The sequence below is a fragment of the Chlorocebus sabaeus genome, chromosome 6 (genome assembly GCF_047675955.1).
Source record: "Chlorocebus sabaeus isolate Y175 chromosome 6, mChlSab1.0.hap1, whole genome shotgun sequence".
Classification (NCBI taxonomy): Eukaryota; Metazoa; Chordata; class Mammalia; order Primates; family Cercopithecidae; genus Chlorocebus; species Chlorocebus sabaeus.
The window spans coordinates 872196-887152 of record NC_132909.1 but is presented as its reverse complement, the minus strand read 5'-3'; the positions used below and the strand labels follow the sequence as shown (position 1 = coordinate 887152).

The following is a 14957-nucleotide window of genomic DNA, read 5'->3' as shown; positions in this document are numbered from 1 at the left end:
AAGGTATAAAACTCTGCATATCTCAGAGATAATATGAAGAAAACCACATACATACGTATTTTAGTTAGCAAGACTTCCAAGAAACAAAGCCAAGGACAAAATATTAAAGCTGGCCAGGGCTGAGGATAAACACACTGCTTTCAAAAGAGCAATAATTTGAGCTTATTCCTCGAAAGAAATGATAGGAGCCAGATGGCAATGGAAGGATAACTTTCATGTGCTGTGAAAGAACACCATTCTCAACCTGGAATATTATGCCTACCTTAAATGTTCTTCAAAAATGAATGACAGGTAAACATATCTTCAGAGGAAAAAAAAAGAATCTATAGCTAGCAAATCTACTCTAACAGAATAATAAAGGGAAGTCTTTGGGCAGAAAGAAATGGTGTGAGAGGGAAATACAGAATTGTGTGAAGGAATGAAGAACAACATAAGCAGATAACAAAGATAAACATCAGTAAATATTAATTTAATACTGGTTTATACTGTCAATTTAATGGCAGTCAAATTGGGAACCCATACCCAAAAGGATGATGGTTCCTATTTTTCCAAATCTTCAAATAACTGTTTCCCCCATACAGGAGAAATGCTAGACTTTCGTTCATACATTCTCCTACTGAATAATGAAGACTAAATTCTCCTTTGTGGAGACATCATGAGTTAAAAGCACTTTATAGTAACCCTGGTACAATCACGTGACACAAAAGGAAGGGGTGTCCTTTTACATTTTTTTGAAGCACTTTTTTTCTTAAGTGCAAATATGGGAAAGACTAGCATCTCTAAGTACTGACATTTGTCAGAAAGTGTGTAGGGAGCATTAAATCTGTAATGTAATTTTTCTAGACAGCAAAGCATGGTGAGTTTGACTGCTGAGTTGCCCACAAAATGATCAGAGATTATTATTGTTAGAATAGGGGAAAGGAAAGTGATGTTTACTTAAGGAGAAGTAACAGAGGAGATTAACGTAAATAAAAATGTATATATTAGATAAAGGTCCCTGAGGATAGAAGAAATAGAATCCATTGGGGAAAAAAAAAAAAAAAGCCACGTCAAAAATACTGAATGAAAAACATTATGAATTGGCATCTCAGCTTCAACTGCCAATATCTACGTTGCAGAACTTCACCCAATTCAGTCAAGAAAACTATACAAACAATGTTGAGTGTACATTCTAGTGAGGGGGAAGAAAACAAGTGTATCCAGTAGTTATAAATGTACTAGAAAGTGAAACAGAACAGAGTGTGACTGGTGGAGGGAAACCTCAAAGGACATGGCATTTGAGTTTACCAGAATGATGGGGAACCAGCCATGAAATATGATCATACTGCTGAAACTAACAGATTTAAAATGCATGCTTTTGAAGATACCAGGCAATGTTATGAGATTTTTACCTGCCATAACTATTTTAATCTTAATAATAACACTGTGAAATAAGAGCTATTATTGTCACGATTTCTCAGATGAGGAAACTTGAGGCAGTGGAATTGGGATTTAAACCCAGGTAACATGACCAGAATCTGATATTAACCACTGTGCAGTCATGATAAACTTTTATGGTGAATGGTTAAACACAAAGACCCTGAGATACAAAAGACGCGGTTTAAAGAAAGAATGCACTTACCATGCCATATTGTGATATTTAAAACACACATGCACATCCTTTGAGCTTCTGAGTAATATGGAGTGTGTCTTGTCTTGCCCATAATAGATTCTCAACCGAGGCTCTTATTCACTACTTCTTACTATTTTCACACTTTTCAACTTTAGCACATGTACTGCATCCATTTGGTGAGTATCTTTTTATACCCAGTAGGTAAAAAGTATTTACATACAGTAGGACTATTACATTGAGTAAAATTGCAAGCTGTTTGATATGGTTTGGCTCTGTGTCCCCACCCAAATCTCATCTCGAATTGTAATTCTCATGTGTTAAGGGAGGGACCTGTAATCCCCACATGTCAAAGGAGGAAGGTGATTGGATCATGGGGGCCAGTTCCCCCGTGCTGTTCTCATGATAGTGAGTTTTCACAAGATTTGATGGTTTTATAAGGGTTTGGAAGTTGCTACTTCGCTCTCTCTCCTGCCACCCTGTGAAGAAGGTGCCTGTTACCCCTTCTGCCATGATTGTAAGTTTTGTGAGGCCTCTCCAGCCATGCAGAACTCTGAGTCAATTAAACCTATTTCCTTTATAAATTACCCAGCCTCAGGTGGTTCTTAATAACAGTGTGAAAACAGACTAATACACTACTGCTATAAGAAACACACACTCAGCCAGGCATGGTAGCTCACGCCTGTAATCCCAGCACTTTGGGTGTCTGAGGCGGGCGAATCACCTGAGGTCGGGAGTTTGAGACCAGCTTGACCAACTGGAAAAACCCCATCTCTACTAAAAATACAAAATTAGCTGGGCGTGGTGTCACGCACCTGTAGTCCCAGCTACTCAGGAGGCTGAGGCAGGAGAATCGCTTGAACCCGGGAGGCCAAGGTTGCAGTGAGCCAAGATCGTGCCACTGCACTCCAGCCTGGGCAACAAGAGCCAAACTCTGTCTCAAAAAAAAAAAAAAGGCCAGGTGCAGTGGCTCACACCTGTAATCCCAGCACTTTGGGAGGCCGAGCCAGGTAGATCACGAGGTCAAGAGTTCGAAAACAGCCTGGGCAACATGGTGAGACCCCCGTCTCTACTAAAAATAAGAAAATTAGCCAGGCATGGTAGCGGGTGCCTGTAGTCCCAGCTACTTGGGAGACTGAGGAGGAGAACTGCTTGAACCCGGTGGGTGGAGGATGTAGTGAGCCGAGATTGCGCCACTACACTCCAGCCTGGGCAACAGAGTGAGACTCCATTTCAAAAAAACAAACACAAAAACAAAATAAAACACTCATTTGTATGGTTAGTTATTTTCACCTGTACTTCTAAAACAATTACAATTCCTACTATAATCTTACCACCTGTGGTGCTACCCTATGGAATTCAGGATATCAAGGCATACAGGACCTGGGGAACAGATTTCCCCCACTAGCACTGAACACAATGCAATATTCCTTGTGAACAAGAGAACAATTTCATGTTGCTTTCAGAAGCACCAAAGGATGTCATAGTAACTGCTGCCTACTCAGGCTGACCTCTATGGCATCCAGGATATAAATTAGGACAATACCCTGTAGTTTTTTCTTGGAGGCCTTGAATAGCAATGAAAACTAGGCTCAAACTAGAGAGAGAGCTATATTCTGCCATCCTACTGTCCCTGTCTCTGTTGAGCTACACAATGGGAATCTCCAAAAAAAGCTATTCACCCCTTCATGTTAGCAGAACCCATACAGTGACTAGAACCCCCAAGATTAATAAGGCCTTTATTATTGTACAAACCAAGGCAGTAAGAGGCAGGTGGTTCTCACAGTTGGTGATTTGGAGGCTGGAAAACTCTATCAAGAGTCATGTGACACCAACAATATCCTGAAATATGTAGTCTCTCTTTTCAGGTCACCAGCAGAGTCCTCTGGGCCAAACCGGGTCAGGTCCATGGCCTAACTCATCAGAAAGGGAAACAAAAAAGAAAGGAATAAATGCTTAGGCTATTTACAAATTCCTCCCATGAATGGGAGAACACCAAGGTTCACTTACCTGAATACACTGGGGTGGGTGAGTGGTGCACACTGGTGGTCACCTGCCAGGTGGTAGAGGTAAAATGGCTTCCACTACAGTATCAGCAGACATAACATCTGACATGGGCCCTGGGCAGGGCAAAAGGTGCAATGCAGTTCCCACATACCTGGAATTTATGCAGATGTTCAGATAGAGGATGTTTAATTCAGGCTGATGCCTCCCTCATAAGGGATCTCCTTCAGAACTGTTATATCAACTGGACATCCCTACATATCAAAGGTGTCTTTCCCTTGTGCATTCTGTGGCACTCAATGAGATACGGCCTTCAGCTGAAGCTTTCTCACATTCACTGTGTACTCAAGGACTTTCTCCAGGGTGCTAACAGATTTTCCACATTTACCACTCAAGGCTTTTATCGACTATGAATTCTCTGATGTTTAATAAGGCTGGAGTTATGGCTAAAGGATTTCCCACATTCAGTGCACTCATAAGGCTTCTCCCCAGTGTGAACCCTTCTGTGCTTAATGAGGCCGGAATTTTGAGTAAAGGATTTCCCACATTCACTGCACTCATAGGGTCTTGATCCAGTGTGAACTCTCTGGTGTTTTCGGAGACTGGAGCTGTAGGGAAAGAACTTCCCACATTCACTGCACTCATAAGGCCTCTCCCCAGTGTGAACTCCCCGATGTTGAAGGAGCGCAGACCTTTGGCTAAAGGATTTCCCACATTCGCTGCACTTATAAGGCCTTTCTCCAGTGTGAACTCTATGGTGTTCAATGAGGCTAGAGTTTTGGCTAAATGACTTTCCACATTCGCTGCACTCATAAGGCCTGGATCCACTATGGACTTTCTGGTGCTTTATGAGACTGGAATGATATGTAAAGAACTTCCCACATTCACTGCACTTATAAGGCCTGTCCCCAGTGTGAACTCCCCGATGTTGAAGGAGTGCAGACCTTTGGCTAAAGGATTTCCCACATTCACTGCACTCATATGGCCTTTCCCCAGTGTGAACTCTCCGATGTTTAATGAGGTTAGACTTGTTGCTAAATAATTTTCCACATTCATCACATTCATGAGGTCGTACTGCAGTGTGAACTCTCCGGTGCTGAATGAGACTAGAGCTTTGCCTAAACGACTTCCCACACACTCCACATTCATAAGGCTTTTCTCCAGTGTGAACTCTCCAATGGTCATTGAGGCTGTAGCTTTTGCTAAAGGATTTCCCGCACTCACTGCATATGTAACATCTTTCTGTAGTGAGCGTTCTCTGCTGCTGAACAAGTGTGTGTTTACGGCTGAATGCTCTTGTGTACTCTCCACAGTTGTAATGAGTTTTTCTTCTGTGACTGACGGCCCCACCGTCGCTTCTGCTATTTGATTGCTCCCCAGTGTGAGTGGCCTGTTGATGGAGAAATCCCAACTTGGCCAGGAAGTCCTTCCCAGCTTCTCTGCAGGTGGAAGGCTCCCCTGACACATGGAATGTGCAGGTCTTCACAAACAAGGCTCTGCCCACATTGCTTCTGAAATGTTTTTCTCCAAGGTGCTGCTTCCGGTGATGAACATCTGCAATGAAATACAATTACTTCTCACATGCCCCACCCCTATATAATTTCTGCCTATGATGTGTCCCCTCGGACCCAGCCAAGAGCAAAATGTCTCTCAAGACCAAGCTACATGTCTCACGGGGGGGCCTTCTGGGGAGAAAGACCTGCCTTGGAAGTCCTGAGTTGGGTCACTCCTTCTAAAGAAATGCTCTGCTCAGAAGGTGCCTCCTCATCCACCACTCTATGCCAAAAACCTAAAAGCAAGAAATGCTAGTGAAGTGCACATTAACTATGGTGGGAGGGGGCAGCCCCTGTACAAGTGTGTGTATGACAAACTCAGGAACAAGTCCATGGGATTGTTTGCATGACAGTAGAGTTGGGTTCGGGCTGCAGATGGGGCTGCATAGCAATCTAGGCTATAAAGATTACAAGAATGGGCTGGGTGCAGTGGCTCATGCCTGTAATCCTAGCACTTTGAGAGGCCAAGGCAGGCAGATAAACAAAGTCAGGAGTTTGAGACCAGTCTGGCCAATATGATGAAACCCCGTCTCTACTAAAAATACAAAAATTACCCTGGCGTGGTGGTGGGTGCCTGTAGTCCCAGCTACTTGGGAGGCTGAGGCAGGAGAATCGCTTGAACCCAGGAGGCGGAGGTTACAGCAAGCCAAGATTGCACCACTGCACTCCAGCCTGGGTGACAGAAGGAGACTCCGTCTCAAAAAAAAAAAAAAAAAAGATTACAAGAATGTGGGAGAACTCAAGAGGTAAGGCCACAACCATGAGGTATCACAAAGAGAGAGGCAGGGTCTAATACTAAATCCTCTGCAAACAACTTTTGCAGAAGCTTATCTGCTGGTGACACTTGAGTGCTATGTAGAATAGTATATGCAAGCCCAAGGAAATACGACTGCAACGCAGCAGCTGGCCTTCGAGGACTATTTAAGAGTATGTGCAAGGACGGGCGCAGTGGCTCACACCTGTAATCCCAGCACTTTGGGAGGCCAAGGCGGGTGGATCACAAGGTCAGGAGTTCAAGATTAACTTGGCCAAGATGGTGAAACCCCATCTCTAAAAAAATACAAAAATTAGCTGGGTGCAGTGGCAGGCGCCTGTAATCCCAGCTACTCAGGAGGCTGAGGCAGGAGAATCGCTTGAACCTGGGAGGCAGAGGTTGCAGTAAGCCGAGATCACGCCACTGCAATCCAGCCTGGGTGACAGAGTGAGACTCCATCTCAAAAAACAAACAAAAAAAGAGTATGTGCATACCTCATGACACACTATGTAGAAACTAACATTGGAAAGAACTGCAGATGTAGCAATGAGAAAAACAGGTAAAATATGGAGTCCAGAGATGTGAGGATTAGCCCCAGGCTGGATGTTAACAGCAGAAGTGACAAGTAGTAGAGCTGACATGAGTAGAGCTGACATGTCAGCAAAATGTCAAGAATGGTGAAGGGAAACCGGAAGTGAGCTGTGACCACTGGCATTGGCACCAAAATGCTCGCCAAACAGAATAGGTGGCTGCTATGATACGGCATCTGGATAATGTAAATACTAAGGGAAGAAAGAACAGAAGAGCAGCCTGCACTGTCCCACAGAAAACTCAGCACATGACAGCCCACAGGAAAAACACAAACACACACAAATACTTCAAAGAAAATTTCAGAGGAATACTTTCTAAGAAGAGTCCATGGTCTACATAAGTAGTGACCATGTCAGTGACAATAACCCCTGGCATAGGCAGGCATAATGAAATGCCAGCTATGGGATGGAAGTAGTAGCTGGGGCACACAGGATCCTCAGATCTGGAAAAAGTCACCCAGATATGGAGGGGACAATCAAGGTGGGATGCACTTGGGTGACTGCAAGACTGCAGACTCTGCATCCTTCCCTGTGAGGCTGTGGGGAGACAGGTATGGGGGCTCCTCAAGGAGAGGAGAAGACAGTATGCACACCTTAGTCTTACACATTAGTCTTACCAATGACAGAACTATGCAGGGAACTGAGAAAGAAGCAGAGCCCATAGTCTTGTCATGAGAAGGACAGACCTGCCGATAGGGAAAAGAGGAAGGGCACAGACTAGCTAAGGGCACAGGAATGGGTAAAAGAACCTTACCTAGGGAGGTTAAAAGAGCCAAGTTCTCCAGCATCACATCACGGTACAGGCATCTTTGAGCCTCATCAAGGAGACCCCATTCCTCCCAGGAGAAGTGTATGGCCACATCTTCAAAGGTCACAGTGCCCTGCCACAATGGGAACAGATGAAACCACCAAGAGCCCCTATCCCAAGGACCCACAATGCATACCCCCACATCTTTACCCCATGCCCATTCTCTTCCCAAGCTCCCCAGCTGAGAGGAGAAACCAGCACATGGATAAATAGGTGTCTAAGCTGGGGGCCTGGCATGGAAGGATCCATACTATCACATCATGAAATCCCCTGGAATGTCCAAGGTCATCTAAGTCTCAATACCAGGGCCCTGCAGCTGTCACTTACTGCCTCTCCAGATGCACATCATTCTTCAGAATACACATCCCTCCTATCTCCAGACACCACAGCCCCAAACCCAGGGCTGCCACCTCACTGCCCACACCATAGGCATCTCCCTGTTCTTACCCCCCATGTCACTGTTTTAATCTCTTCCTCTTTACCCCATTAGTGAAGGCAGGATTGCCACACTAGGGTTATGGATATGGCCAAATACACATTACCTGACACTAGAAAGATGATACAGCAGCAGGGCACGGTGGCTCACGCCTGTAATCCCAGCACTTTGGGAGGCCGAGGTGGGCGGATCACGAGGTCAGGAGTTCAAGACCAGCCTGACCAATATGGTGAAACCTATCTCTACTAAAAATACAAAAATTAGCTGGGCGTGGTGGTGGGTGCCTGTAATCCCAGCTACTTGGGAGGCTGAGGCAGGAGAATTGCTTGAACCTGGGAGGCAGAGGTTGCAGTGAGCCGAGATTGTGAAACTGCACTCCAGTCTGGGCGACAGAGCGAGACTCCGTCTCAAAAAAAGAAAAAAAGATGATACAACAGTTTATTAATCATATGTCCATAGAACCTGGGAGATGAGGACAACATGTACCACACAGGGTCACATGGGGGTCTAGTCCAGAAAAAAAGTGAATAACCAAAAGCTGTGGAATGCAAGCACTTTGAAAACAAAAAGATCAAGTGCCCCTGGTTCCCACAATGGGCTTCTTTGGAAAACTCCATGGCCTGGTAGGGAGCTGAAATCTGCTACAAAGTGATAGGCAGAAACTGTGCCTGGTCCCTTGATAAAAAGAGTTGTCTGTCTGGGAGAAGGGTAGGGAGGGAAACTTGTACTCAGGCCATTTGATGTCACCCTGATTTTACCAGAGGTCATACTGGGCCTTAATTTTAGACTTTACACCATAACTTAGCACACAGCATCGAGGATATGCTTGACAAATTCAAACTAGGATCTAATACTACCCTAGATCTCCCAGGGCATCCACTAGTGGTAGCAGCCCCAAATCCTATGAAGGCTCCCTGGCTGGCTCCATTTTTTGCCTCAGACTTAGGCCACACAGAACCACATGTGCATCTCAGACAACCATGGCCGTATTACACTTCTGTGATGTACTTGCTATCCCCTCGGCAGTGACAACCTTCTTCTGTCCACTTAACACTCAAAGACTAGCTCCACTGATCACCTGCCCGAGGCCAAGTGACTATCATAGATGACCACATTGGCACCTGGCCTTATCCTCCAGGTTGAATTAAACACTCCCGGCCCCATCAAAGTTATCAAAAAATCCTGATGATTCCACAGAATGCTGAATAAGCACTAAGGAAAAAAGGACAGCCATTTGCCTCAAATACACCTATGCCTCTGCATTCACCTTACATCCACTCTTTCCTTGAAAGCATATGCCACCTGCCCAACTATCCTCTCCAAACACCCTACCTCCATAGCCACTAACCTCCCTTACCTCTGTTTAGAAAGCCCAAGAACATCACCCACTTACCCAACCAAAAGGCTTGGTTGGTCTTTAGCCCCCACTCTGCCCTTGCTGACCAAATAACCTGTACCACCATGCCTAAAGATAACCATTCTAGGCTGGATGCGGTGGCTCATGCCTGTAATTCCAGAACTCTGGGTGGCTGAGGCGGGTGGATCACCTGAGGTCAGGAGTTTGAGACTAGCCTGACCAACATGGAGAAATCCCATCTCTACTAAATAAATACAAAATTAGTCGGGTGTGGTGGCGCATGCCTGTAATCCCACCTACATGGGAGGCTGAGGCAGGAGAATTGCTTGAACCTGGGAGGCGGAGGTTGTAGTGAGCCAAGATCACACCATTGCACTCCAGCCTGGGCAACAAGAGCAACACTCCATCTCAAAAAAAAAAAAAAAAAGATTAACCCTTCTAAATGTAATCCGCAGCTCACTCACCTTAGTCCACACAATAACCACCATATTTTGGATGTCTCCATTCTGAAGCACTCCCCAGATTTCCAGACCTGGGTGTTCACCCACCTACTTAATGCCTACTTAATGTCTCTGAAACATCTCAAACTCTTACATGACCAAATAAAGCTCCTGTTGTCTCCAGTGAATATTACTGTTAATACCAACTTCTCCATCTCAGTTGAAGAACTGTGGGGTCATCGCTGAATCCTGTTTCACTCCCTCGCTGTCTACATCAGAAAATTTAGTTGCCCCCTTTAAAAATTTGCATCCAGAATGCAACACATCTAATCAATGATTCTGGTCCATTACCCTGGACTGGTAATGGACCAGAATCATTGATTCTTCCACTGTGATCTTCTTTCCTCCTCCCTCAACCCTACAGTCTGCTCTCCACGCTAACAGGATGGACCCTGTTAGGACTTTAGCAAGATCACCTCCCTCTTTTAACCCATACCTCCTATTACCTCCAGAATAGGTACCCAGCTTTTCAGGCAGCCACTGCAGTCCTGACTCCTTTCCCCCTGCTCTTTGTTCCCAGCTAAAAGGAAAGAGATCTATGGTTTCCTCAAAAATCTCAGCTTAGTTTTACTAAGCACTTGCGCCTCCTGATACCAGTGCCACAGATAACCTTTCACAAGTTTCCACTGGCTGCCAAAAATGGGAACACCTCAGTATAACCCCTGGCATGGACTTAGAGCCCTGGGCTTGGAATTTCTCCAGGGCACCAGACCCAGGATTGGGGTAACAGCACTTAAGAATACTAGAAAACCACAATCCCAACAACATGTGGGTGCGGGTGGGGGCTACTCAGGGACTGGAACACTCTCCACTTCCTATGTGAGTTCTGTACGCCCTTCTACAACTAGGAGAACCAGCGAAAGGGGAATGCATCCCTGGTGAGGCTCGATGGGCTCAAGCCTCCCTGTACCCCTGCCTGGCCCTGAACTCAGGCTGGCTGTTTTACTTTCCGGCCTCAGTGCTGTCACCTCTTGCCAACTGCAGGGCAATGAAAAAAAGTTGCAGCCTCCCACTATCTCAATGTCCTCATCGCCCCATCGTTGCCCTTCCTGTGAACAGTCTTTGGAAAAGTTTTCAAACCCTAACATAGGGCGGGCGCGGTGGCTCACGCCTGTAATCCCAGCACTTTGGGAGGCTGAGGCAAGCGGGTCACTTGAGACCAGGAGTTCAAGACCAGCCTGGCCAAAATGGTGAAATCCCGTCTCCACTAAAAATACAAAAAAGTAGCCGGACGTTGTGACGCAGGCTTGTAATCCCAGCTGCAGGGGAGGCTGCGGCAGGAGAATCGCTTGAACCCAGGAGTCGGAGGTTGCAGTGACCCGAGATCGCGCCATTGCACTCCAGCCTGGGCGGTAAGAGCGAAACTCCGTCTCAAAGAAAAAAAAAACCTAACATAAATGGCGTCCCTTCTTTGTTCAAAACTCTCCGTGGCTTCTAGCGTCCTCACGAGGAAGGTACAACCCTAGGAGTAACTCCGCCTCATATTCTTCGTTCCCTGCAGAAAACAGCTTTCCGAATTCTCCTGGCTCAGTCGCGCCTCCGACCTTTGCACGCGCCGGTGCCTCCGCCTGTCACGCCCTCCCACACCTCGTCACACGCAGTGTCAGAAACAGGGCCCCACCCTGGGCTGCGGGGACGCGAGCAGGCGCCCCTCACTGATGGCTTTAGTGGGTGGGGGAAGGCGTGTGAGGCGGTGAGACGCGGCACTCACCTGAGCTGGCGCCCTCAGAGCGGCCGCTGCCATCAGACTCTGTGGGGAGAGCTGGGCCGGGAGCGGCGGGCGACCAGGGTAGGGACCCGGGGACAGGCCTGACGTGGGTCACCCAGGGCGGCGTCGCAAGGCTTAGACGCTTTCGTGCAGCAGGGACGACGACTCCCCTCACGCCTTCGTGGCCCCAACCCGGCGCTCTGCTGTCTCTGATCCGGTGAACACACCCCAGAGAAGCCAAAATGGCCGCCACGAAGAGGACCCCCCCCCCAAAAGTCCCTCCCTTTCTTTTTGTGACTCTCGTGGAAAGTCGGTCTTCTGAGTTCTTACCGGCTTAGCGTGGCGTTCAACGCAGAGCATTCTGTGTAATGTAGTTTCCACAGATTCCCGAGGTCGGGGCTGGGGACCCTTTGCACCAGCCTCTTGGAGTAAAAGCGAAGCTCCAGGGCGCTGGGCGATGAGAAATGGCTTATCCAGGTCCTCGGGCAGTGGAGGGGCTTCGCCCTTTGTTAAATGGGTCGTAATCAGACAGCGTATCAGAGGTGCCATCTGCAACTGATCACCCAAGTGTTTGGGGAATATTATTTCAAACTTCGTAAAGTTCAGCAGGCTCCCAGAGGCTAAAATCATTATCAGACGCTCCCTAAGGCTGCCAATCCAAATATGCAAATCATTCCATAGAGCCATTCAGACACGAAATATATCTACTAATAGGGAAGCTAATAAACATTACCATATTAAGTTTATTACTTTTTCTTTCTTTTTTTTTTTTTTTTGAGACGGAGTCTCGCTCTGTCGCCCAGGCTGGAGTGCAGTGGCCGGATCTCAGCTCACTGCAAGCTCCGCCTCCCGGGTTTACGCCATTCTCCTGCCTCAGCCTCCCCAGTAGCTGGGACCACAGGCGCCCGCCACCTCGCCCGGCTAGTTTTTTTTTTTTTTTGTATTTTTTAGTAGAGACGGGGTTTCACCGTGTTAGCCAGGATGGTCTCGATCTCCTGACCTCGTGATCCGCCCGTCTCGGCCTCCCAAAGTGCTGGGATTACAGGCTTGAGCCACCGCGCCCAGCCTATTACTTTTTGTTTTCTTTTACTTTTTCTTTTTTTTTAGACAAAGTTTCCCTCTGCCCCCGAGCCTGGAGTGCAGCGGCACCATCTGGGATCACTGCAACTTCCGCCGCCCGGGTTCAAGCGATTGTCGTGCCTCAGCCTTCCAAGTAACTGGGACCATAGGCGCACACCACCACTGTAGGCTAATTTTTTGTATTTTTAGTAGAGATGGGGTTTCACTATGGTGGTCCCAAACTCCTGACCCCAGGTGATCTACTCGCCTCGGTCTCTCTCCTTTTTTTTTTTTTTTTTGAGACGGAGTCTTGCTCTGTCGCCCAGGCTGGAGTGCAGTGGCACAATCTCGGCTCACTGCAAGCTCCGCCTCCCGGGTTCACGCCATTCTCCAGCCTCAGCCTCCCCAGTAGCTGGGACTACAGGCGCCAGCCATTAGGCCCGGCCTTTTTTTTTTTTTTTTTTTTTTTTGTATTTTTAGTAGAGACAGGGTTTCACCTTGTTAGCCAGGATGGTCTTGATCTCCTGACCTCGTGATCCGCCCATCTCGGCCTCCCAAAGTGCTGGGATTACAGGCGTGAGCCACCGCGCCCGGCCCGCCTGGGTCTCTCAAAGTGCTGGGATTACAGGCATAAGCCACCGCACCCAGCCTCTATCATATTACATTTCAAATGTATGCACTCGGAAGCACTGAAGTCAGTCTGTGCACTGTTGGTCAGGTACAGGTGAAAAACTACTTCAGATAGTGGCATGATAGTGCCTCCAGAAGATAGAAGAGAAATGTTGGGTCACCTTGAAGCGGTAGTACAAAGGTAGAATTCTATCTGTGATTCCAACAAAAAACATCTTTTGTCTGCATAGTCAGTTATTGTGTCAAATTACTGTGTCCAGTCAGTAACTGTATCCAATTCACTGAGCAACACTTTTATCCATTTCATAATTCTTTCTTGATATCTGAGATATATTCAGTTCCTTTTAGAAGTCTAACATCAATCTCAAAAAAACAATGAAAGAAATGCTGCTTTGATAAGAGACAAAGGGGAGAGGTGGGACTTCTTAATTAGAAAGCCGGTGAAATGCATTGAAGGAAGTGAGAGATGAGCCATGTGCGTATTTTTAGAATAAATTCCAGGCAGAAGAAGCATGTTACTAGAATGCCTGGATGGCTGAAGACTTCACAGGGCTCTTCAGCATTGGAGGGCCTAGGGCTTCAACCCAGAAGGCCTTCATTTGCTTTGCTGGCTGCAGAGACACTCAGGGTATATAGGTGAGAAATATCTATGGGATGGAGCTTGATTTCAGAATTAATAACAGAAATTCCCAGTAGGGACTTTTATGTCCCTCTGGCTGCATGACCCAAGCCAGCCTAGCCATTTATGCCAGGTAAAAGCCAGCTGTAAGGACACGGAAAAATTTCAGAGTTTAAGCAGCACATTCTAACTCCCACTGCCTTTCTTTGCCAAGAGTCAAACTAGGTATCTAGATGTCCCCAGAGATAAGCATAAAATTGTCCTATTCCAGCTATAAAGTATCTCTGTTCTCCACAGTCATCCCTTTGTCGGCTGGGTATTTTTAATTACAAATCACTCTGTCTTAATATTGCCCTACATCATTTTCTCTATAGAACAGAACAAACAAAAAGGGCAGCTGTCAAAATACTTTGTGTGCATTATTTGAGATGTGGGTATTGCTTCAAAGTATTTCAGAAAATGAAATCGCTCAGCACAAAGGTGTTCATAATCATGCACAAGATTGGCAACTATTTTACCTCCTTCCATCATCAACTTTAAGAACAGTATCAATAGATTCATTCAATTCAAAGTTAATTCTAGTTCCTCTTCTAGCCAGTATTTTCCATGGATAGAACATCTTGTGGTTGTTTTAATTCAATTTCTCACTTTATTTTATGATCTATATCAATATTATCATAAGCTTTGTTTGAAATGTGTTAGTCAATTTGTGATGCCATAAAGGGATACCTGAGATTGGGTAATTTATTAAAAATTATAATAAAATATATAAGAATATAAAATAAAAATATATAAGAGGGAGATGTATTTGGCTCACAGTTCTGCAGACAGTACATGAAGGAAAGTGCAAGTATCTGCTTTTGGTGAGGGCCTCAGGAAGCTTACAATTATGGCAAAAAGTGAAGGATAGCCAGCATGTCACATGGTAAGGGAGGGAGCAAGAGAGGTAGGGAGGAGGTGCCAGGCTTTTCTAAACAACCAGATCTTGCATGAACTCAGTGAGAACTCACTCACTACCATGAGGACAGCACCAACCCATTCATGAGGGATCTACCCCCATGACCCAAAGACCTCTGACTAGGCCCACCTCCAATGTTGAAGGTCACATTTCAACTTGAGATTTGCAGGGAACATACATCCAAACCATATTAGAACCCATCAAATTAATTTTACCAAATACACCAGTATTACACCAAATAGCAGATAACATTATGAGTCTGATCATGATCGTTACAAAATAAGTCAAAATTACAGTATATTCTCTACCTTTCCTCCAAATTGGGGTTCTTGCCCGTATACCAAATATATATGTTTTTTAGAGATAGGTTCT

The 14957-nt window shown here is 46.0% G+C and overlaps 1 protein-coding gene across 2 annotated transcripts; it reads right to left on the bottom strand.

Moving 5' to 3' along the window:
* Positions 1 to 3328: 3328 nt before the first annotated feature.
* On the bottom strand, positions 3329 to 12129 carry ZNF154 (zinc finger protein 154). Of its 2 annotated transcripts, XR_012093073.1 has the most exons (4): positions 11323 to 11582; positions 7265 to 7391; positions 3620 to 5167; positions 3329 to 3522 (listed from the first exon to the last, which is right to left on the bottom strand). XR_012093073.1 is itself a non-coding variant. In XM_073015838.1 (3 exons), exons 1-3 carry the CDS (start codon positions 12004 to 12006, stop codon positions 4014 to 4016), a joined length of 1638 nt encoding a protein of 545 aa, XP_072871939.1. In that variant the 5' UTR covers positions 12007 to 12129. The 2 variants fall into 2 exon arrangements, 1 of the variants encoding a protein (XP_072871939.1); XM_073015838.1 differs by lacking the exons at positions 3329 to 3522; positions 11323 to 11582 and adding an exon at positions 11650 to 12129 and having other exon boundaries at positions 4014 to 5167.
* Positions 12130 to 14957: the final 2828 nt, after the last annotated feature.

What these genes read in the sequence shown, in the direction of transcription:
- ZNF154 (XM_073015838.1), bottom strand. Translation starts at nt 12,006, where the DNA reads ATGGCTCTATGGAATGATTTGCATATTTGGATTGGCAGCCTTAGGGAG. An exon ending in TTGAACGCCACGCTAAGCCG is followed by an intron (nt 7,392 to 11,649) that starts GTAAGAACTCAG and finishes CCATTGTGGCAG; the next exon opens with GGCACTGTGACCTTTGAAGA. An exon ending in GGCTCTTTTAACCTCCCTAG is followed by an intron (nt 5,168 to 7,264) that starts GTAAGGTTCTTT and finishes ATTTCATTGCAG; the next exon opens with ATGTTCATCACCGGAAGCAG.